Raw genomic sequence first — 22,806 nt, forward strand, 5'->3', positions numbered from 1 at the left:
GAAATAGTTCAAGGTAGAGAAGCAACTTCACCCGAATCTCTTTCCAAAGATATCAAGGAGTATTTTTAACAACCCATAAGGTGAGACCTCCTCGTCCTCCAAACATTCGGCCGATTTGGGTAAAAAATCTGATCTCCTCAATTCAAATTGATAATACATTACGCCTTGGGATCCGACGTAAAAAGACCTAAAAATTCAAAGATCAATGGTAATATCCTACCTTTTCTCATCCATTTCATTTACTTTTTATACATTGAGGTCAATGCATGCATAAGTAGGGGAGGGTGTACTTGAGAAATGAATTTCGAAATTAGTTTTCAAAAACTAAAATATTTTTGTTTCTATATCAAAGAAAAGATGAGAAAAATGAATTTTAATGATGAGTCCGGGATATAGATTCTATAACGCTTAGTGTAGTGTTGAGTTTGATAGATAGTTGATATTATTGATTTCATTACCGCTTAGACTATTTATTATGCTCTGACATAGTTCTTATTGATATAATTCTTTATCAAGGCATCACCATAATACTTGGTCGGTTTTTGTGTACTTTTGCTAGAAGAGAGATTTAAACCCCTAGTAAACTAGAAGTAGATTTTTTAGACTTAGCCCGTGAGACTTGAGCTTTATACCCATTCTTTGGAGAGTTCTTACGAAAAAATCCGAAGTTTTAGTGACTCAACATCTTTCAGTTCTTTATGTCGTTGTAATATAGTCTCATTATTCGTTAATTTGGTTAATCAATGGTGACATCAACCGGGAGATAGCCATTAGGTCTTGTAGTCTATTCAAAATAGAGTATCATAATCGATAAGTCAAGTAGTGAACCCATTCAGCCTTTTATCCCACCTAGTAGGACCATCATGTTAAACCCTTTTTTTACAATAAGCCATTTTCTTTCATAAAACCTTTACCCGCCACCCAACTCCGCAAGGAGTATAGCCAAAATCTTTATCATCCATACCCATATGTTTCGAGAATACAAGGGACACAAAAGAGGAAAGAAATACCGGAGAGATACAATAAAGACCATCATTCTCATTCTAAGTGAAAGAAGCTAGTGGAAAACAAGCATATCCAAGTACTAATCAAGGATATACCACCCTTTGAAAAAAAAAAAAAAAAAAAACAAATGTAATGGATGGAAAAGCTAAGATAAAGGAAGAATTTTCTCTCAAGCAATACGAATTTGAATAAATCTTCCAAAGAAAGAAGCAAAACCCTTAGTGTTTTCGTAAAACAACCTTAGAATCCTTTTTACCTTTCCTTCATAAACCAATACCCAAGCCAAGTTACAACCCACATGACTTATCATTACAAGATGGTACCTAAGTCTAGAATAGGTGAGAGGATGCTAAAGTGAAGGACCCGACACTTCATATGTGATTGACATTCTTTCCATGAGACTAATTTTATTCAAGTCTGTTTTCAAGGTAGTATGTGGGATGTTCGTATGCATTATTCTTTTCCCCACATACATGAGGTAAAATAGTAGACCATCTTCTGAGAGATTCTTTTCTCAAAGTATGACCGTGAGAGGATTGAAAGTCGAGATTATCTACCTATGGTAAACTAGGGATTCCGCTTCTTGGATAGGAGAGTATAGGAGATTGACTAAGTACACACACATAAGTCTTGATTGAGAATTTTGTCAATTTTACTATCTCCCATCATAATCTATGAGTCTTTGCAGAAATGTAGTTAGCAATGGAGACCGCCTGTTGGAGTAAGCACTAAGTGGGTAAGGAATTTCTCTCTCTAAAATAAATACTATCATTCTTGAACATGCTATTGATTGATTTTGTGGGTATATCACCGAAAACCCTCACGAGACTATAACTTCGTCCTTTTTGGGGAACTTAAAGGTTTAAAGCCTTGTTGCATATGGTAAAATGCAATCACGATGCCTCCGAAAAATGAGTTAGGATTTTATTTTTGTTATTAGGATGTGATTTTGATCACTTATCTATTTTTTTTATCTTATTTGCTAAGAGACTAGCAAAAGGCTAGTTGGGAGTTGTGATAAGTGCTCAAAAAGTGATATTTAACCCTCAATTATGCCTCATGTTTAGCCATCTTAGTGGACTAATAGTGTTTATAAGTTGTGTTTTAAGATTCTACAGGTGAAAAAGAGAGTTTTGTAGAATATTAGAGAAAATGGGGTAAAACGAAGCAATTCGAAGCATTAAGGATCACATGGGAGGCCCGTGGACAATCATGGAAAAGGCCAAGGAATTGGAGCTATTAAAGATGCGACTTGGACCTATTTTAAAGTCTATTTGGAAGCCCAAGGCCAAAGGATTCGTTGCTTGGACCAAAGCCCGCAAAGAGGATAGAAGGATAGAGCGTAAGAAAGAGAAAATCGGCTTATACGCCCGGACGATGGATCGAAAGGCCCGGGCCTTGATTGAGTCTGGGATGCATAGATCGAAAGGTCCGTGATGCATTGATTAAGTCTGAACGCATGGATAATGCGTCCCCAGACGCATGAATCGACTAATCGTAGCCAATTCCTTCTCGCCAAGACGGTCGGACTCGAAGAAGTCTATTTGTATTTGGAAACAAATGACGGTTTGGAATGCTTCTAGAGCTCATTGTAACCCCTATAAATAGAGGACCTAAGTGCCTCATGTAATTTGCCAATTCACTTTATATTCTTGTCTCCTTAACTTGAGGCAGAGAGAGATTAATAATAAAAGATCGGTTTTAACTAGTCGAGTCTTAATAAATTAGTCTTTCTAGTCTTATGTTCTTCAACTCTTCTTCTTCTTCTCGCTTCTTCGTGTTCTTCCTTTCTTTATGGAAGGCTAATATTCTCCTTCAAGGAGGAGATGAAGCCAGTGCTTAAGGTTTAATGATTCTTCCTCGGTTTATGGTGTTCTTTAATCGTTTAGTTCTTTATGTTTTAGTTATTAGTTCCATTGCCCACACCGGGGGATGGAAGTATAGATTAAGGTTTTTATTTATTACAATTGAATATCATGCTAGTTTAGGGTTTTATTTATTGCAATTGAATATTTGCTAGTAACATGCTTTTATTTATTGCAATTGAATATAATGCTAGAATAGAGTTTTATTTATTGTAATTGAATATTATACTATTATTCTCTATTTTTCTTCTAGTTGTGTAGTGTTTTAGAGTAAGGGAAGTATTCCTTGTGTTTGCCTTAGATGGTGATTCATTGAATAGCTGCCCAAGCTCACATAAAAGGAAAGAAGATACTAGTAACATGAATATAGGAACAACCTTAAGTAGAGTTAATTGTTTAACGATGTTTCACCCAAAAAGGCATCGGCACTCGCTCGATTGCCCGATTGAAGTCTACTTGGAGAACAACATGAAGCAAAAGGTCATTGAATCAAAAGCATTGGTGGATTTGAATCTCTTGAATCTATCTCTCTCATATTCTCTCCTTATTTCCAATTCTTAGTTTTAGTATAAGTTTAGTTAGTTTAGTTTAGTTTAGCATTAGAATCTAAAATATCTACAATTATAGTTTTTAATCCCTCAAACCCCCTTTCCAGTCCTGTCCTTCATATAAACATACACTTAAAAGTGGAACGATACTCTACTCATCCTTTACTTATTGAGGGATAATTAGGTTTTGATACGCTTCTTTTTGTTCAACGACCATCATCTATCTACATCATCCTTTACTTATTGAGGGATAATTAGGTTTTGATACGCTTCTCTTTTGTTCAACGACCATATACCATCTACATACACAAAAAGAGGTTGGTCACTGAGCCGGTTGTTAGGGCTAGTGAACACCTAAGGGGGAGCAGGAGTGACATGGAAGTGTACTAATCGTATGTGTCAAGGAATCAACAATTGCAAATAGAGGCAATGGGTAATGAGAAGACGCTTCTTGAGATTGAGACAGCGGGTATCGATGGGGAACAGACTCATCAAGAGGAAAATTTATGTAATGAAATTGCACGAATTTCTTTGGGATGTCGTGAAGTCGCCCAAGGTAATTGAAATTTAAATGTGTCCCTATGACTTATTTATCTTCTTAGTGGAGATTAAATGCTTTGTATATGAGTGGGACTTTATGTGGCTTCTTTGAGACATAATATCTACTTTCTGAGCTTATATAAAGTTTGTTTATTTATGTTGTCTGTATGACTCCAAGTGATGGTGAAGTTGAATTAGTTCCAATTTGTGAGGACAACTTTGAAGATGGGGAACTAGAATTTGATCCTAATGAATAATACACTGATGATTTTGCATTTGATATGGTAATACCGATGCTTGTGCTTCACTATTAATTACTTTTTTTTAAAATATTGTTGTGTCTATAGGTTATTATTATGTTTTTTTAGGCTACTATTTTGAAGGAATTGGGGATGCAAGCCGAAGAAAGATGCACTATGCCTGCTGTGAGTGTTCAGGGTGGTGGTGATGATGCTATAGAAGGTGCTAATTCTAAACAAAATTGTGTTTGTGGGAACACTATTTCCGAAATTCTAATTGCTCCAACTGCTCCTTTAGAAGGGGAAACTGCAGTCAAGGTACATTATTCTTTTTTTACATAACTCCCAAATTACTCTAAGTTATCATCTAAATGTGGATGGAAAGGTTGCTATTTTAGTAGGACATTATGTCCCTGCTGTGAGACATCATATATGCTTTTTGACTTCTTCCATTTTTGGCACAGGATACTTCTGTGACATCAGTTGTGGATGATTGTGGTATTGGACTTTCTGAGAATTTGTTGTTGTCAGAGAATATGGAGGAAGATTGCATCATGGTTGATGACGAAGAAGATGGACAAAATTTCTCCCCCCGCCTCTTTGCTTTAGATGATATGGCATGGAGGTCGCGGCTACGAATTTTCCCAGAAAACAAGAGGAGTTAACTCAAGGTGGAAGTGGCTGACATTTGCCATGATCTGATTCTTGGTGTTTTCAATAAGGGAGTGGGATTGCTAAAAAGAGTTCCTGGTGTTGCTAGTCGGAAAAGTGTTGGAGATGACCTGACGGAATTGCATACCTCGTAGGTACAAATGTCGTATTATTGGAATAAGCACGACAATGATGAAACCAGTCACTTTGAAATTGTTAGACGATACGGGAGTGACTTTCAAATTGACATCAGTAGCTTTTATGGACTATTTGGGGGAGGATGGCTTAATGATGTGGTATGTCTCTGTCTATTAAAAGTACTTCCTGTGCATATACTTTTTGATTATTTATTCTTGTTTTTTGGGTTCTAGGTACTAGACTCCTACATGTACTTACTGAGTCAATGGTACACTGTCGTAACACACCCCGGTGGAATGGAGAATTTGTACATCATAGTTGCCAAGTCGTGGTTCTCGGTAATTTCACACATGTATCTAGTCATTTATTCTATAATGATTTAATCGTTCAGTATAATGATGTATTTAATTTTATGGGTTAGTTAGATTAATTGTTACGCCCGTTTTCAAAAATATTAGTGATACCCACCCAATTGCAAGATCCAACGGTTACGAGATGATTTTTTCGTGATGAAGAAATCAATCGCTAGATCACCCAAATGGGGTATCACTAATATTTTGAAAATGGGGGTAACACTAATTGCAACTAGTAATGGGGTAAGTCTAACTAACCCTAATTTTATTATTGTAATGACAACATTATTTGTGTGATTTGTACAACGGATTGGCCACTGTTTTAGAAGACAAGTAGATGCCCATAGAAGATAAGCTTTCTACAGCAAGACTGCAAATTGTAGGTAATTTAAAGACTCGTATCATCGGACTGGTTTGGCTTGACAATTCGGGGCCAGACTTGAGAAACTGTCATGGGCTGATGATGACGGTGAATGTTGAAGGAGTGCATTGGATCCTCATCGTCGTTAACTTTGCCACGTGTGGTGTTCAAATCTACAACTCATTGGAGAAGCCGAAGGATGGTGCCAACTTGGTTCTTGACCCAACACCACGTTTAACCAAGTTGTTGACAGTGCTTCCTTACGCACTTCTGAGCCTAGATAGTGGATGTATAGACATGGCCAAATTGGGTAGTCAGTGGAATCTGGAGTTTGCGAAATGCTCCAAATAGGACGACGACAACAGATGTGGCGCGTTCACTCTTGCCTTTGCAGACTGCCTACTCCAAAATTTGCCGCCTGTCTTTGCATCGAAAAGGCGAACATATATCAGAAAAAGAATAGCAAAGGACTTGTTAGAGTGTGGGATTACTGAGGAAAAGTACTGTCAGCGCCAAGGTAGTCGGGGTTTAGACTTTGATGCGGGAGATAAAACTGCTGATGTCAATGGTTTAGCTTTTAAAATAACTATTGAAAAAACTGCTGATGTGAAGGGCCAAATATCTGAAGTCCAAATTGGACCAACTGCTGCTACGAAGGTGGAACAGGCTGACAAGGTTGTTTAAATATGTACCAAACACTATGTAGTACATTATGTGGAAGTTCTAAGACATTTTGGGGTTCCCTTCTGACTTATAACCATAATTTACGCAAGTGGCTTGTGGGATTAAAACTCCATTGGTAATGACTGTGGGGAGATCTTCAAAATATATTAAAGTGTTACATATCATATTGTTATTATCGTAACATTTTATGTTCCCCTGTCGAGACAAGATACTTACTATTTCTTACGATTTTGATTTTTTTCTTAGGTTACCGATGGGAAAGTTCTGGGTCAGGAAGAAATTGTCAATCATGGTACTGTGAGTTGCTCTGGGAGTTCTAGTCACGCTGCTTTGGGAGTTGCTCAGTTGAATCGGTGGAGTAAATTCAGTGATTTGGAAAAGCAAGCTGTCGAATTATGTGATCAGAAGCTTCTGGAACACATGATTGTGGGTGGCCCATTAATAAAGAGGAATTCCTCCATTGTTACCAGGAGAAATATGCCTTTGGAGCCCGCATTTTGCACTGATCCAAAATACCTTGCACAGTTGTATTGGTGGTACCATGATCACGACCTATTAAAGTCCGGTGTTTCTAACTCTGAAAAGCTCAAGTTTTATGGTCGGGGTTTGGACTTAAGCATGAGCACATACCACTTGCTTAGCCCTAATCAGTGGCTAAATTATGAGGTATGTCAACTGTTGCTCTAAACTTACCCAACTTAATTTGCAACTCATTTCATCTCATTAATAAATTCATTATTTCTTTTTGTCGCCAAGGTCATTTCGCTCTACATGGCGCTTCTTGACAGGGCCCATAACAGACTTGCCAACTCTGATGATGTACTCAGAAAATGTGATTCGTCGCAGTCCTATACTGTCATCCCCGATACACTGATATCGGTTATTTGACCGAAACCCACTTCTTTTCTTGTACTTTTCTAGGCTTTCTGAGACAGTGCAAATAACTTTTGTTTCAACTGATGCAGGTCAGTTGGGAGTCATTGTATGCGACTGTTGAAGTGAGCCTTACTGATCCGAGCCTGACAACGAAACAAAAGATTTTTGTCCTTGCTTCCAACCTTTCATCGAACCAAAAGATGACCTTCAGAGATATGCTCCAACAAAACACCCGCATCCCACACGTCACCAGATCTAAAGGCATGATGATGGCCTTCAATATCTCAAACATGCATTGGATACTGGTGGTCTTCAACTTTCCCACTTGAACTTGCTGGATATATGATTCGGTGGCGGAGCCTATCGCCGACCTTAAACCCCACCTCGAAAAGGCACGGTACCCTGCTTCAGTATGCCCTCTTAATGCTCGACAAAGGCTGTATACCTCAATCGAAGCTCTGGAAAAAGTGGAATATCAAATACGGTGACTATGTAAAGCAGACAAATTCTTACAATTGCGGGGTCTTTGTACTGGCTTTTGCAGATCAGCTACTGCGAAATCAGCGTCTCAATTTCACCCAGACTGGGGCCATGATTAGAAATACGGTGGCCAAAGACTTGCTTGCCTGTGGCTTGACCTGCTTGCCGGGTTGAACGGAATGGTAGAATCGGGGTTGACCGTGAAAACACACAAAAATGCAGTGCTTGAGTCCCTGGATGGACAAACTAAACTACGTGCTACTAGATTTTGTTTTTAATTGCTTTAATTAAGATTAATCTTTCTTAATTAAGTACTTTTGCCTACACTACTAACATCACCTAAACGAATACAACATGCTGTCAATTGGAGTATGCCACGAATTGAAAGTTTATATACATGTTTTGAGTTCTCTCTTTTGATAGACTTTTGGGCATCCACATTGACAAGCACGTAAATGCTATATATTTACGTTCAATTTTATATTACTTAGTTCATTTAATTTATTCATTTGATTTAGTTAGTGTATTTTTGGTGATTTTACAGGAATTGGACTTAACATGATTAAAAGTGTGGAAACTGTCGAGATTCGGGATGTCAGTGCATGAGTTCCCCTGGTTTGGTTGGCCTGGCAAGGTTGTGCAGTTCAGTGGAGGTGCCTGAAACAAAATTGGTGAACTACTGGGTTATTATTTACCTTTAGTTGGGCTTGTGAATATTGGGCTAAGGAAAGAAAAGAGTATATAAAACAATAACAGGAAGTAGAATGCACTAATGAAAAATATGGAATTGTTTGTGGTCTGGCAAAAATTAATGTGATGGTCTGGGAGAATGTGGAAACTGGTGAGCTGGTTAGAAGTTTATTAGTGGGCACGTGACTATCAAAGTGAGGAATGGATCTGTTTGTCGAAATATGGGCCAAAGTTAAGTTTACCATTAGCTAAAAACCGGGCCATGTGTACCTACCATTTCTTAGCACCTAAATAGACCAATCCATATACACTTTAAAGCCCACAACCCACCAGACCATTGGTTTCTTATGCCTTGCTATTTACCTAGCTACTTGGAGCACTGGATCACCAGCACCGATCTTTCCCATTTCTCTGTTCTTATCTTACGAACAAAACCCAAAACGCCATCTAATTCCCTTACAAAAATTAGCCCACACCATATCTAATCTACCACTATTTTAGTAAAGCCGCACCATTTGATCACCCATGGGCTTAAACCCTTATTTATAATTCCCTTTTTTGGGAGAAAAACAGTATCCAATTCCTAAGAGACGTGAGCAAGTAGATCTTTGGGTTTGCAATTCGATTCGAATCGCTAGCATATGTTCCACCGAACTCTAAACTTTCTAATTAGAATCAAACTCTTGGTGATCGTCCAATATATAAACAGTGGAGACAGAGAGTTGAGGGGGCTCTCCAAAAGACAGAAGAACAGAGAGCCTGATAAGCACCCAAAACTGTAATATGAAACTCCATTGAGACATATAAATTTGGTTAATTATGTGTTTAATAATCATGAAATAAGTATATTTTTGTACTTTTGCAGGTATTCGCAGTAAACATGGAAATATTGGTTAAACATGCGATAAAGCACGGGGAACAACGTATATATGAATTCTTCCAAATCCGCAAAGAAGCATCGAACTTCTGAAGCTCCTACCTTTTGAACCAGGACTCCGAATGTGACAAGTGAGCTGCTCAGACAATTAGGGCGATGAACTCTACGCATAGGCGGAAAGTTGTAAAATTGCCCAAAAGATCGGACCGCCACTGGACAGGACGTGGATCCACTATACGGGCCTGCAAGATTTGATGAGTCATCAATCATGGAGCATGTCAAGACAAAAATGCCAAATTATTGGTGCAAAGTTGACACCTTGCATGTAATTAATTAGATTATGTGTTAATAGTGAAAAAAAGGCAAGGTGTCACTTTGTTTTAATGTGGTGGATAAAAAGAAAGTAAATGTGGTTTGATGTTTCATGTGGGAGGAAATGAGATTTCTCTCAAATGGAGAAGAAAACAAAACAAGGGGGGGACACTCCATTTACTCCCTTGACTTATTTTCCTTTACCATGTATTATTTTAGTTCTTTAGTATTAGATATTATGGAGTTTTTTTAGTTTTGAAAAATAGCTTGTAATAGTTTTAATGGAGGAAACCTTGTGTTCCTCTTGAAAAATTCTCACTTCTTCATGCAAGTGAGTTTATAAATAAATAGTTTTCTTCTTTTTGTTCTCTCTCTCTCTCTCTCTCTTTTTACATTCCACACTTGTTTTAATTTTCTTCCAAGGATCATGAGCTAACTTTCCCTTTGTGGGGAGTTAATAATACTCATGTGAGGGAAAAGTCTTGTTATTTGGGTTAGTAAGTGTTTAGGAAGAACAACTAGGCCTACATCCTATCCCAAAATGATAGTTGGTGTAGAGTCTAGTTAGGGATCAAGTGATGAGCTTAGAGATAAGTCATTGCTTTGTTCCACATGCTAGCATGTATGAACTTAGAGATGAGCCATATTTGTTAGGGATCAAGTTTTTTTTAGTAGGACTTATCGATGAGTTCTAGGAAGATTTTAATGCACTTACTAAAATCAAATAACAAAAGTAATCTTCACATGAGGAGAATTAACTCTCCACTTTTGTTTAGTAATATTGTATTGTGTCTTAGTTGCATGATTACGTAACTTAATGTTTTTAATTTTTGTGTAGTAAAGAAACAAGTATTTAGCATTAATATAATCATATTTAAACTTACTCACTAGTTCCCTAAAAAAGTGAAAACCAAGTTGTAATTGGTCCTAGAATTTAGGTTGGTTCGAATCCTTACTCCAAACTATATGAACACGAATATCGTGAGTAAGGAAAATCTTTGAATTCACACTTTCGCCAAAGAAGAGATTCAAATATCTAACGTAGCCAAAGGTGAATATCAGAGCCAAAGAGCGAGAAGAAGGAAGGCCAAGCCGAACTTACTGTCGACATGAGTTTTTCTTTACCTTACTTTAATTTTAGTTTTATTATTATCATGTGTAACTAAACTCTGTCTAGGAATTTGATGAAACTTTAGATTATTGCTTGTGTATTGGGATTGATTTTGATGATTTTCAGTTGGTTTAATATCGTTATATTCTTCTAAGTTCGTAATTTGATAGCAAGAATTTATCTTTCATATAGTATGTCACGATCTGCCATACTGATATTCGTTGTTATTGATTAAGCCCTGCTTTTAACTGTTTGTATCAAGTTTAGATATTACTCGTGCCGTAAAAAGACGAGTAATCTTTTGAGTTTGATCATTAGTGCTGAACTTTTAGAAGATACATGTTTAGTTAAGAGTTGTCACGATCATATTTTTGAGAAAGCGAGGGTTACCTTTCCCTCTTGCTACTCGTATTAAATCTAGAATATTAAAATTACTCTTGGAAATATAAACAGAAGTCTAAGATGGATTCAACAGTCCTAGAATTCTCTCCATTTGATAAAACCCAATTATTTAGTTTATAGTTTTCATAGTTTAAATAGTTTAGCGAGTAAATATAAACAGAAGTCTAAGGCGGATTCAATAGTCCTAGAATTCTCTCCATTTGATAAAACCCAATTATTTAGTTTATAGTTTTCATAGTTTAAATAGTTTAGTGAGTACTTCATTCAATTTTTCATAAAAGAATATTGTCTGAATTAGTTAAGTACAATTTTAATACTCGTTTGTCCTAAGTAGCAATCCCTGTGGAATCGACTCATTTGCCGCAACTATTTTCAACGATAGCTATGCGCTTGCGGTTGAATTATAGGGTTAGATTAGTCTATTAATTTAGGCCGATTAAATTCCTATCAAGTTTTTGGCGCCGCGGCCGGGGATTGCAGTGGTGCAATCGAGTTTTAGGGTCTTCCTTAACGTAATTCATAGTTTAGTTTTAGTTGTAGTTTAGTTTTAATCCGTAGTCTAAGTGTTTGCTTTTGATTTTTATAGGTTTAGATAAAAGGAAAAAAAAATATATATATATATATATAAAGTTCCAAGCTTTATTAAGGAGAATCAAAGGAGTTTGTTTGTCGTCACGCCGGAGGTACGCTTCTAACTTTGTGGGGTTGAACTTGTGTGTTTTGTTTGTTTTTTTTTTCTTGCATTTAGGATTGGTTAAGTCACCTTTGACCAGCCTTAGTCATTTTGCATTAGGACATGTTTTAGCCTGCTCACTAGGAAAGCTCATTTGACACGTGGGTCGAGTGACGGTGTTTTTAGCACAAGAACTGGGAATCATGTTATTCGGGTTTAGGAGCACTTATTTTAAACCTTACTTAAAAATTCAATTCGGTTTGAGATTTGTTGCCTATTTTCTGTGATTGGGCATCATCCCGCATCTTTCATTTGACGTTCGTTGTCTTTCATTATAGAGTTAGGTTTTCATCATCTAGAGTCAGAGGTTGTGTATGGTAGAAACCCATTCTGAAAATCCTGATATAGCACCTTTTGATCCGGAAATTGAAAGACATTTCATAAGGGACTTACTAATCCAAACCAAGGTGAGTTAGAAAAACATTTGTTAGAAATGGCAACAGAGCCCGAACTTAAAACCCTTAAAGACTACTATTATCCAGTCCTTAATTCTAATCCTTCTTGTATAGATTTGCCTGCGTGTGATGCTAATTTTGAGTTAAGGGCAGCCATCATAAACTTGCTTCCCCAGTTCCATGGTCTTGATTCCGAAGACCCTTATCTTCACGTTAAGGGGTTCTTAGATATATGTGGTACTATTAACTTCCCTAGAGTCCAACCAGAGATTATCAAACTCCGCCTCTTTCCTTTTTCACTGAAGGATAAGGCAAATTTGTGGTTGAATTTCTTAGAGTCTAAATCTATCACTACTTGGGATGAGTTGAACATTAAGTTTCTCATTAAAAATTTTTCCCATGCACAAGACTACTAGCCTTCGGCAACAGATCATGCATTTTACTCAAAAAGAGGGTGAAGAGTTTTATATATGTTAGGAGAGATTTAAAGATCTTTTGAGGTGTCCTCACCATAATTTTGTGAAATGGCAATTAGTGCAATTTTTCTTTGAGGGGTTGTCGATTTCACACCGTCAGTTTGTTGAGTCCCAAAGTGGGGTAGATATCCTCTCTTTGCAGGAGGACGCAGCTTGGAAACTTCTTGAGACAATCTCTGAAAGTTCTCAGCAATGGGAATCTCCAGGGAGGGTCTATGATAGAAGTGTACAAGTAGCTTCTGAACCAAAGAGGGGTGGTGTTTATGAGGTGAGAGGCGATGTTGAGATGAGTGCCAAACTAGCCAGTCTTGCTAGGGAGGTGGAATCCTTGAAGTTAAAAGGGGAGAGTTCTCATGTCAAGTCAGTTAGTCAAGTATGTCAGCTATGTGAGAGTCCCGTGCACACAGCCCAAATGTGTCCTTCTATCTCTGCGTTCAATGAGTGTATAGCTGAACAAGCTGATGCACTCAACACATATAATAAGAAACCGTTTGGTGATCTTTACTCTAACACATATAACCCTGGATGGAGGAATCATCCCAATTTCTCATGGAAAAATGGGCCGCATCAAACTGATCCAGGGGTGTCACCTGTGAACCCTCCTTCCCAGTCATATGCTCAAGTTCCTTCCAACCAGTTTCAGCAATACCATTAACTACCTCCACCATCTAAGAAACCATCTCTTGAGGACACTCTTAATCTTTTCATGCAGAGTTCCCTTCAATTTCATCAAGACACCCAACGAAGTTTGCATTCAAACTCGTAATCTATTGCAAAGTTGGAAATTCAAATGGGTCAAATTGCTAATATTTTGAGTGAGAGGGAGAAAGGCAATTTTCCTAGTCAGCCAGTAGCTAATCCAAAGGGTCAGTATGAGATAGGCTCTAACTTGAACCAAGGGCACCACCATGAGCAAGTAAAGTCGATTACTACACTTAGAAGTGGTAAATATGTTGATAATAAGGTTAAGATGCCTAGGGTAGAGGTTAGGTCTGATTTGGGAGAGCATGAGAGTGAGGAGAGTGATAGTAGTGGTCCTCATGCTAGTGAAGCATCTAGGCATCCTTCTATTCCTATGGAGTCTAGTCCTGTGCTGCATTATATACCAAAAGTTCCTTTTCCTCAAAGATTGGTTCAAGCAACGAAAGGAATACAATCTAATTAAATTTTGGATGTTTTTAAAAAGGTTCATATAAATATTCCATTTCTTGAGGCTATTAAGCAAGTTCCTACCTATGTCAAGTTCTTAAAAGATTTGTGTTCTGTGAAATATAAGATGCATGTGCAGAAGATAGTTTTTCTTATAGAACAAGTAAGCTCAATCATTCAATACAAAACTTCACTTAAGTTTAAGGATCCAGGTTGTCCGACCATTTCGTGTGTTATAGGAAGCCATAGGATAGAGCAAGCTTTAGTTGATTTGGGAGCAAGTGTGAATTTACTCCCTTATTCTGTTTATACGCAATTAGGATTGGGAGAGCTTAAGTCCACTCCAATAACATTACAACTAGCTGATATATATGTTAAAATCCCGCGTGGTGTCATTGAAGATGTTTTGATTCATGTAGATAAATTTTATTTTCCTGTGGACTTTGTGGTTCTTGATACTCAGCCTGTCTAAAATGCTAATGGAAATATTCCTGTGATTCTTGGTAGACCATTTCTGGCTACAGCTAATGCCATTATAAATTGTAGGAATATTTGATTATTATTAGGTTATAATCTGAGTATGTTTGATTATTATTAGGTTATAATCTGAGTGATATCTTATGAGTATGTTTGTACTTTAGTAGTTTAGGTTTTGTTTTTCGTTGTTTTCAGGTTTTGTTCTTCTTTTGTAAGAGTCGCTTCGCATTGTTCCCAAATATTTCATTCTAGCCCGTAGCCTCCATTTGGGTTAACCAATGAGAACCATATTATTGTGATTTTCAGGTTATGACAGGTTTTATATTTATGAAATGTCGAAAATACAGAAGAGACTCTGTCGAATTTTTTTGAATTTTGGGGCATTCATTTTGTGTTTAGTTGGTAGACAAAGTGCTAATCTAAGAATTGGGTGTGTTGAAGCATTAAATCCCGCTAGAGACGTTCTTGTAAGCTTTATGGGAGGCAACCTATGTTTTTGTTTTTGTTGAGTCTTTTGTGCATGTGTCTCATGTGTTCCACTCTAGCACCTTTTCTTTGCGTTTTTGGAGATGTGTAACTCTATGGAATGAGACGCGACACATTTTAGTCGTTGTAATAAATTGGTTCTTTATATATTATCACTGTTATATATTTGGCAAAGTACTAATTTCTACAGGTGACTCAGAGAGTTTATTTTTCGTTCATGGAGCCATTGGTAACCTCTTTCCTTATTCTTTTACTTAGCCATGTTGTTATCTTTTCAATTGAGCATATGTCAACATTGAGGACAATGTCTATGATAGGTTGGGGGTGGGAACAAAATTCTTTGTTTAGTGAAAAATAAATATTTTTGGCATTGTATGATTAATGGTGATTTTCTATGATGAAAAATTCAAAAAATTTACTTTCAAAAGCCACTAATTTTCAAGGAATCTAAGAAATTAAGAGTTACTTTTGAAGTTATTATTGCTTTTAGACTATTTTCTATCTCTAGAAATAGATTTTGTTGATGAAAGTCCAAGCCAAAGTGAAATTTGCACTATTAGCTACCTGATACACGTCAAATTGAAGAGTAATTTAATCTCCTAGTGAACTAGAAGAGGAATATAGAGACTTAACCCGTGAGACTTGAGCCTTGGAATTTCTTGGAGAGTCTTTACATAAATTCAGAGTCCAAGTGGACTCATTCATTCTTCTGTGCTTACATTCGTTGTATAGTCTCATTTTTTTTTTTTTTTTTTTTTTTCAATCACGAAGTGACATCAGCTGGGGAGATAACCATTAGGTCTTGTAGTCTATTCGAAGTAGAATATCATACTGATAAGTCAAGTAGTAAGCCAATAAGCCTTCATCCAACCTAGTAGGATCATCATGTTAACCTATTTTGAGCTTTATATATTAAGCCTTTTCTTCTCAAACCAACTATCCTTAACCCAACTCCAGATAAGAAGTGTAAACCCATATTATTGGCCTTACCCATATTTCTGAGGATTTCTAAACGACTAAGGAGAAAGCTAGAAGAAAGAAGATTCGGAAGGAAAATTTACCAAAATCAAATGAATAAAATCATTCCTTTTGCTCAAAGTGATTCAATAGAAAAGAAAGAAAATATTATATATATATATATATATATATATATATATATATATATATATATATATATATATATATATATATATATATAAAAAAAAAAAGAAAAAGAAAAAGAAATAATTTAGCAGAAGTGGTGAGAAATAAAACTAATGTGGCCTACAAAGTGAATAAATTTTCTAAGAAGGTCAAGTACAAGAAAAGTCTTTAGTATATTCTCAGAAATTTTTGAATCCTTTTACCCTTTTCTTGTTAACCTATCCTAAGCCCCGTCTTAATACCCAGACTTATCACAAAAGTATGATATGAAGTGTAGAATAGATGAGAGGATGCTAAAGTGAAGGACCCGACACTTCACATGTGATTGACATTCTTTCCATGAGACTAATTTGTTTTTGAAATTTCATATGTCCGTCTTTCTGGCTAAGTATGTGGGATGTTCTATTATTTTACTCATTTCCCTTCATACAGAGGTAAAATTGAAACTTATCTAAGAGAGAGACTTTCTTGTGAGTGTATGAATGGTGAGGATTGAAGTTGATATGTTCTTTGGATAGCAAGTTAGGAATTCCGTTACTTGGATATGAGAATGTATTAGTTTGGCTAAACACACACACACGCTTTGGTTTCGCAGTAATCAATTATTTCTATCTTTGGAAGTAGTGATGTGTCTTGGTGATAATGATAGAAATTGTGATAGTTAATATTTTTTGAACTTGTTTATCAATTGGAAAAGTTTTTATCTATGAGAAAATTATATCACCATTGGTTATGCAATGTTAATGTTTGTGGGTACCGTTTCTAGAAACCCTCACGAGACTAAATTCGTCCACTAGGGGTAACCTAGAGGTTTAAAGGCTTGTTACACTAAGTGTAATCGTGATTCCTACGAAAGTGAGTTAGGATTTTTTGTTTTTGTTATTAGTTTAGATTTAATTTTGCTCGAGGACTAGCAAAATGTAAGTTTGGGGGATTTGATAAGCACGTAAATGCTATATATTTACGCTCAATTTTATATTAGTTAGTTCGTTTAATTTATTCGTTTGATTTAGTTAGTGTATTTTTGATGATTTTACAGGAATTGGACTTAACATGATTAAAACTGTGGAAACTGTCGAGATTCGGGATGTCAGTGCATGAGTTCCCCTGGTTTGGTTGGCCTGGCAGGGTTGTGCAGTTCAGTGGAGGTGCCCGAAACAAAATTGGTGAACTACTGGGTTATTATTTACCTTTAGTTGGGCTTGTGAATATTGGGCTAAGGAAAGAAAAGAGGATATAAAAGAATAACATGAAGTAGAATGCACCAATGAAAAATATGGAATTGTTTGTGGTTTGGCAAGAAATTAATGTGATGGTTTGGGAGAATGCGAAAACTGGTGAGCTGATTAGAAGTTTATTAGTGGGCAAGTGACTATCAAAGTGAGGAATGGATCTGTTTGTCGAAATATGGGCCAAAGTTAAGTTTAGGCCCATTAGCTAAAAACCAGACCATGTGTACCTACCATTTCTTAGCACATAAATAGACCAGCCCATATACACTTTAAAGCCCGCAACCCACTAGGCCATTGGTTTCTTTCGCCTTGCTATTTACCTACCTACTTGGAGCACTAGATCACCAGCACCTATCTTTCCCATTTCTCTGTTCTTATCTTACGAACAAAATCCAAAACCCCATCTAATTCCCTTACAAAAATTAGCCCACACCATATCTAATCTACCACTATTTTAGTAAAGCCGCACCATTTGATCACCCATGGGATTAAACCCTTATTTATAATTCCCTTTTTTGGGGAAAAACAGTATCCAATTCCTAAGAGACGTGAGCAGGTCGATCTTTGGGTTTGCAATTTGATTCTGAATCGCTAGCATATGTTCCACTGAACTCCAAACTTTCTAATTAGAATCAAACTCTTGGTGACCGTCCAATATATAAACAACGGAGACAAAGAGTTGAGGGGGCTCTCCATAAGACAGAAGAACAGAGAGCCGAAGAGCGAGAATTGGAGTGAGAAGAAGGAAGGCCAAGCCGAACTTACTGTTGACATGAGTTTTTCTTTACCTTACTTTAATTTTAGTTTTATTATTATCATGTGTAACTAAACTCTTTTAGGACTTTGATGAAACTTTAGATTACTGTTTGTGTATTGGGATTGATTTTGATGATTTCCAGTTGGTTTAATATCATTATATTCTTCTAAGTTCGTAATTTGATAGCAAGAATTTATCTTTCATATAGTATGTCACCTATGCGATATAGTTTGATATTCGTCGTTATTGATTAAGCCTGTTTTAGCTGTTTGTATTAAGTTTAGATATTACTCGTGCCGTAAAAAGACGAGTAATCTTTTGAGTTTGATCATTAGTGCTGAACTTTTAGAAGATACATATTTAGTTAAGAGTTGTCATAATCATATCTTCGGGAAAACAAGGGTTACCTTTCTCTCGTGCTACTCGTATTAAATATGGAATATTAAAATTACTCCTAGAAATATAAACAGAAGTCTAAGGTGGATTCAACAGTCTTAGAATTCTTTCCATTTGATAAAACCTAATTATTTAGTTTATAGTTTTCATAGTTTAAATACTTTAGTGAGTAGTTAATTTAATTTTCCATAAAAAGAATATTGTCTGAATTAGTTAAGTACAATTTTAATACTCGTTTGTCCTAAGTAACAATTCCTGTGGGATCGACCCGTTTGCCGCAACTATTTTCAACGATAGCTGTTCGATTGCGGTTTAATTATAGGGTTAGATTAGTTTATTAATTTAGGCCGACTACACGTATTTGTTCTTACCTAGGTATACATTTGTACAACATATAAAAACTAGAACTACCGTGTTATACTATCGCATTCACATCTTTCTTTTTTACAGGTATACTTTTGTATTGATAAAAATTACCTTGTTCTGCCATATACTTATAATGGGATTAATAACACCATATCTTTGATTAAAACGAACGAAAAAGCAGGCCCTGTCATACGTTTCCTATAAAAGAACTCCATTTCACAACAACAAAACTAAGATATAAGACAATAGGGAAGTTCCCAAATATTTTCAATACAATTTGGTCAATATGGTAGGAGAAAAGAGATGGAAAGGAATTTGGGAGGGAACAAAGAGAGTTTTCGTTGGTCACTGTGTACTAAGGAGTGTAAGTTGTTGAGAGAGAAAAAGAGACATCCTGTTTGGATAGGAATAGGAGAGAGAAAATAACTTATGATGTACCAGGTAGGAAGAGATGTGACAAGAGGGTGGGAGATGTTCAAGGGTATATAGTAAATTCGTATAATGATATATCATTTTTTCTAAAAACAAAACAGTAATACCTTGAAGGGTATTAGGGGTATTTCATATACTCAGGAAACAAAACAAGTGGGGTCACGTCCAGGGCAGTGGAATAAATCATCTCTGCAAAATGGGTTATGTTGTCCTAAGAGCATCTTTAGCAGAGCAACCAAAAAAACACCAAACAACTTTAGGAGCAACATAAAAAAAACACCAAGCAACTATGCGGTTTCGCCAAAACCACGCCATATAGCCCACACAGTTTTGCCAAAACCGCTCCATAGAAGCCCATTTTACAGGTCCATGCCCACGCGGTTTTGCCAAAACCGCGCGGTTTTCCAGAAACCGCGTGCTATAACCATTTAACTCTCTTGGTTTTGCGATGTTCTCTTCATTTTTCATGTTCCCTCTCATCTAAACTCATCTCCTTGAGCCAAAAAAAAAACACTACCAAAACTCTTGAAGATTTTTTCAATGGATCATTCATCTTCTTCTGATTCTTCATCGAGTTCGAGCTCGAGCTCTTCAAATGATAACACTGCAGTTAAAACTCGTAAATTAGTGGCTATTGCTCTACCTTTGGTTCGACATTGTCTGAGTTTATTGTGTCAGCAAGAAGCGGAGTCTTCTTATAGACCACATGGTGGTTCGAAGAAAGGAAGAAAATATAAGCCTCGTCAGTACGAGGCAACACTGGCTCGTGTAAATGCTAACTACTTCGGCGCAAATCCTATATTTCGTGACCACGACTTTCGACGCCGATTTCGTATGGGTCAGTCATTATTTACTCGTATTTTCAATCATCTTAATCATAATGTACCATATTTTCAACAAAAAGTTAATTGTGAGGGTAAGTTTGGGATTAACCCAAAAATAAAAGTAATTCTTTGCTATAATGAATGCTTGCTTATGGGACTGCCGCTGATCTAGTAGATGATATGTTACATGTTGCTGAGCCAACTGTTCATGAATGCATGCGCTATTTTTGTGATGGAATTATTAGAATTTTTGGAGGTGAATACTTGCGCAAACCAAATGCTGCAGATATTCAACGTTTGCTTAAAGAGTCTGAGGAACGCAGATGGCCTGGAATGCTAGGAAGCATTGATTGCATGCACTGGCAATGGAAGAATTGCCCATCCGCGTGGCAAGGGTCTCACACTGGCTATAAGCATAAACCAACAGTGATTTTGGAGGCAGTTGCCGATCGTGACGCATGGATTTGGCATGCTTTTTTTGGAATGGCGGGTTCTCACAATGATCTTAATGTGCTTGACCGCTCACCAATATTTGATGATATAGTCAATGATGAAGCTATTCCTTGTAACTACACTGTGAATGACCATCATTATGATATGGGCTATTACTTGGTTGACGGTATTTATCCTAATTATGCCACTTTGATTCAAACGATTGCTAAACCGACTATTGCACAAGACAAACATTTTGCAAAGAAGCAAGAAGCTGCTAGAAAAGACATAGAGCGGCCGTTTGGTATATTACAATTGCGTTGGGCTATTTTAGCGAATCAGTGCAGGTTATGATATTTGGAGAACATGGCTACTGTTATGAGGGCTTGCATTATTTTACACAATATGATTGTGGAAGATAAACGTGAAACGGATATCCCGCAGTATATTTCTGATTTGGAAATACCAAGTAGAGAAGGTGCTCCTGAAGATGAACGCCACTTTGTTCTATCTCGTTGGGCATCCGGGCGTCGAGGGTTCGCTCAAAAGTTGTTCATGATAGATTGAAGAATGACTTGGTCGAGCATTGTGGAGTAGGCGTGGACGGACTTGATTTCTATTTTTATTTGCACTTCATTTAGACTTTGTGTTTATTTATCTTTTCAATTTCTATGTATTTGTGTTCCAAGTTTATTTCTATGTATTTGTGGTTTTATGAAAGAATTTCTGTATATGAGAATTTTGAAAATACAAATTTTTTTTAGAATGATAAAAAGTATCAACTTTAAATTAAAAGAAAATATTCAATTAAAGTACATTCTAATTAAAATAAAAATAAAAACTTAAATTAAAGTACGTCATTAATTAAAAGACATAAATTAAAAGACAAATTAAAATACTCAAATTAAAAAACATACAAACTCAAATTAAAAGACATATAAACTCAAATTTAGACTATGCACTACTTTGACTACTACCAGTGATATTGTCAAGTCGATTCTTCATTTTTTGTAAAATTTCTGCCCTTTTGAGTTGCCAAATTTTGCGCTTGTCTTCGGATAATCCTTCTAATTTCATTCATAATATTTTCGCATCATTTTCATCTTTTCAAACTCGGAGTGCATCTTTCTTCAATTGAAGTTTTTCTTTTTGGATTTGAATCTTCCAATCCATCGAACTTTTCTTCAATTGAAGTTTTTCGAATTCCATCTCATTTTTCTTCAACTGTTTTTGAGCTTCCAATTCATAGTCTTCTTTGGTGGTTTTAGAAAGTTCCATAAGAAAAGCATCAAGTTTCTTAGCGGATTCCTCCACTTTAGAATCACCTTCTTCTTTCTCTTTTTGCCTTCTTTTTTTGTCTTCTTTCTTTCCAAGAGGTCTATCCTCAAGCCCATGAACTTTGTGTGGATCATAATCTATTGATTGAGTTGTCGCAGTTGATATTGGAATTGATGAACCTCCTTCCTCACTGTTTGAATTCGACTTTTTGGTGGGATGCAAATCATTTCTCAACTGTAGCCTCTTCCATTTGGGTGAGTCTTTCACCATATTATAGCATTGCATCCACTTCCAAACCCCATTATGCATCGCATATGCACTTATTGTTTCCTCAACCTACCAATTAAGCAAAAACTAAATTAGAATTGAAAAATGTATTTGTTAATCAAAATAACAAATAAAAAGTAAATACTTACTATCATATTGTCATTATAGCCACTTAGAGGAGATGCTTGAATTTTAGAAATAATAGCATGAAACTTGTTGATATTAGCTTAAATAATAGACCAACGGTGATTCATACCCGTCAAATTGCGTTCGGTCATTCTTCCTAAATTTGCATGAAATGCATTTAGAATTATAGCCCAAAAATCGTTCGACTTTTGTTCATTTCCTACTACACCATCTTGACTAACTTGTAGCCAACTATTGTTGTTTTAAGAATAGAATCTTAAAAAAATCTTCTTGTATCCATGAAAAACCCTCTTGATTTTGATTTTGGTTATTGACTTATTGTTATTTTAAGAATAGAAAGAAAAGTAGAAATAATAAAGAATAGAGAGAGAAATGAATTTTGTGAGTAATTTTTGTAATGTAAAAATATGGGGTGAGTTTTCTGGTTTTTATTATATTTATTTCAATTTATTAGGGTTATAGAAAGATATACCCATTTTTTAATGATTGTTGTTGTAATTGAGAAATCCACTCGGTTTTAAAATGGAAAATCATCTCTTCCACCATTCTATCTATTTTTTAAAACCGCCATGTTTATATACATATCCATCTAAGAGCCCAAGCCTACGCAAAACCGCGCTTGGTTTGGTGTTTTCATCAACATGTAGCTCTCCTGAAGTTGAATGTGTTTGATGCTAGGTTGAT

General features: G+C 36.2%; 1 protein-coding gene across 1 annotated transcript; it reads left to right on the forward strand.

Annotated features, from left to right (window-relative positions):
• The first annotated feature begins 20,139 nt into the window (after positions 1–20,139).
• LOC147499115 (uncharacterized) lies at positions 20,140–20,784 on the forward strand. Its single transcript, XM_086563418.1, has one exon. The coding sequence runs from the start codon at positions 20,140–20,142 to the stop codon at positions 20,782–20,784; it is 645 nt and encodes a 214-aa protein (XP_086419544.1).
• The last annotated feature ends 2,022 nt before the right edge of the window (positions 20,785–22,806 follow it).

The sequence above is a fragment of the Coptis chinensis genome, chromosome 5 (genome assembly GCF_015680905.1).
Source record: "Coptis chinensis isolate HL-2020 chromosome 5, ASM1568090v1, whole genome shotgun sequence".
Classification (NCBI taxonomy): Eukaryota; Viridiplantae; Streptophyta; class Magnoliopsida; order Ranunculales; family Ranunculaceae; genus Coptis; species Coptis chinensis.

Excerpts from the sequence above, each read along its gene's own strand:
- LOC147499115 (XM_086563418.1), top strand. The coding sequence starts at position 20,140 with ATGCTTGCTTATGGGACTGCCGCTGATCTAGTAGATGATATGTTACAT.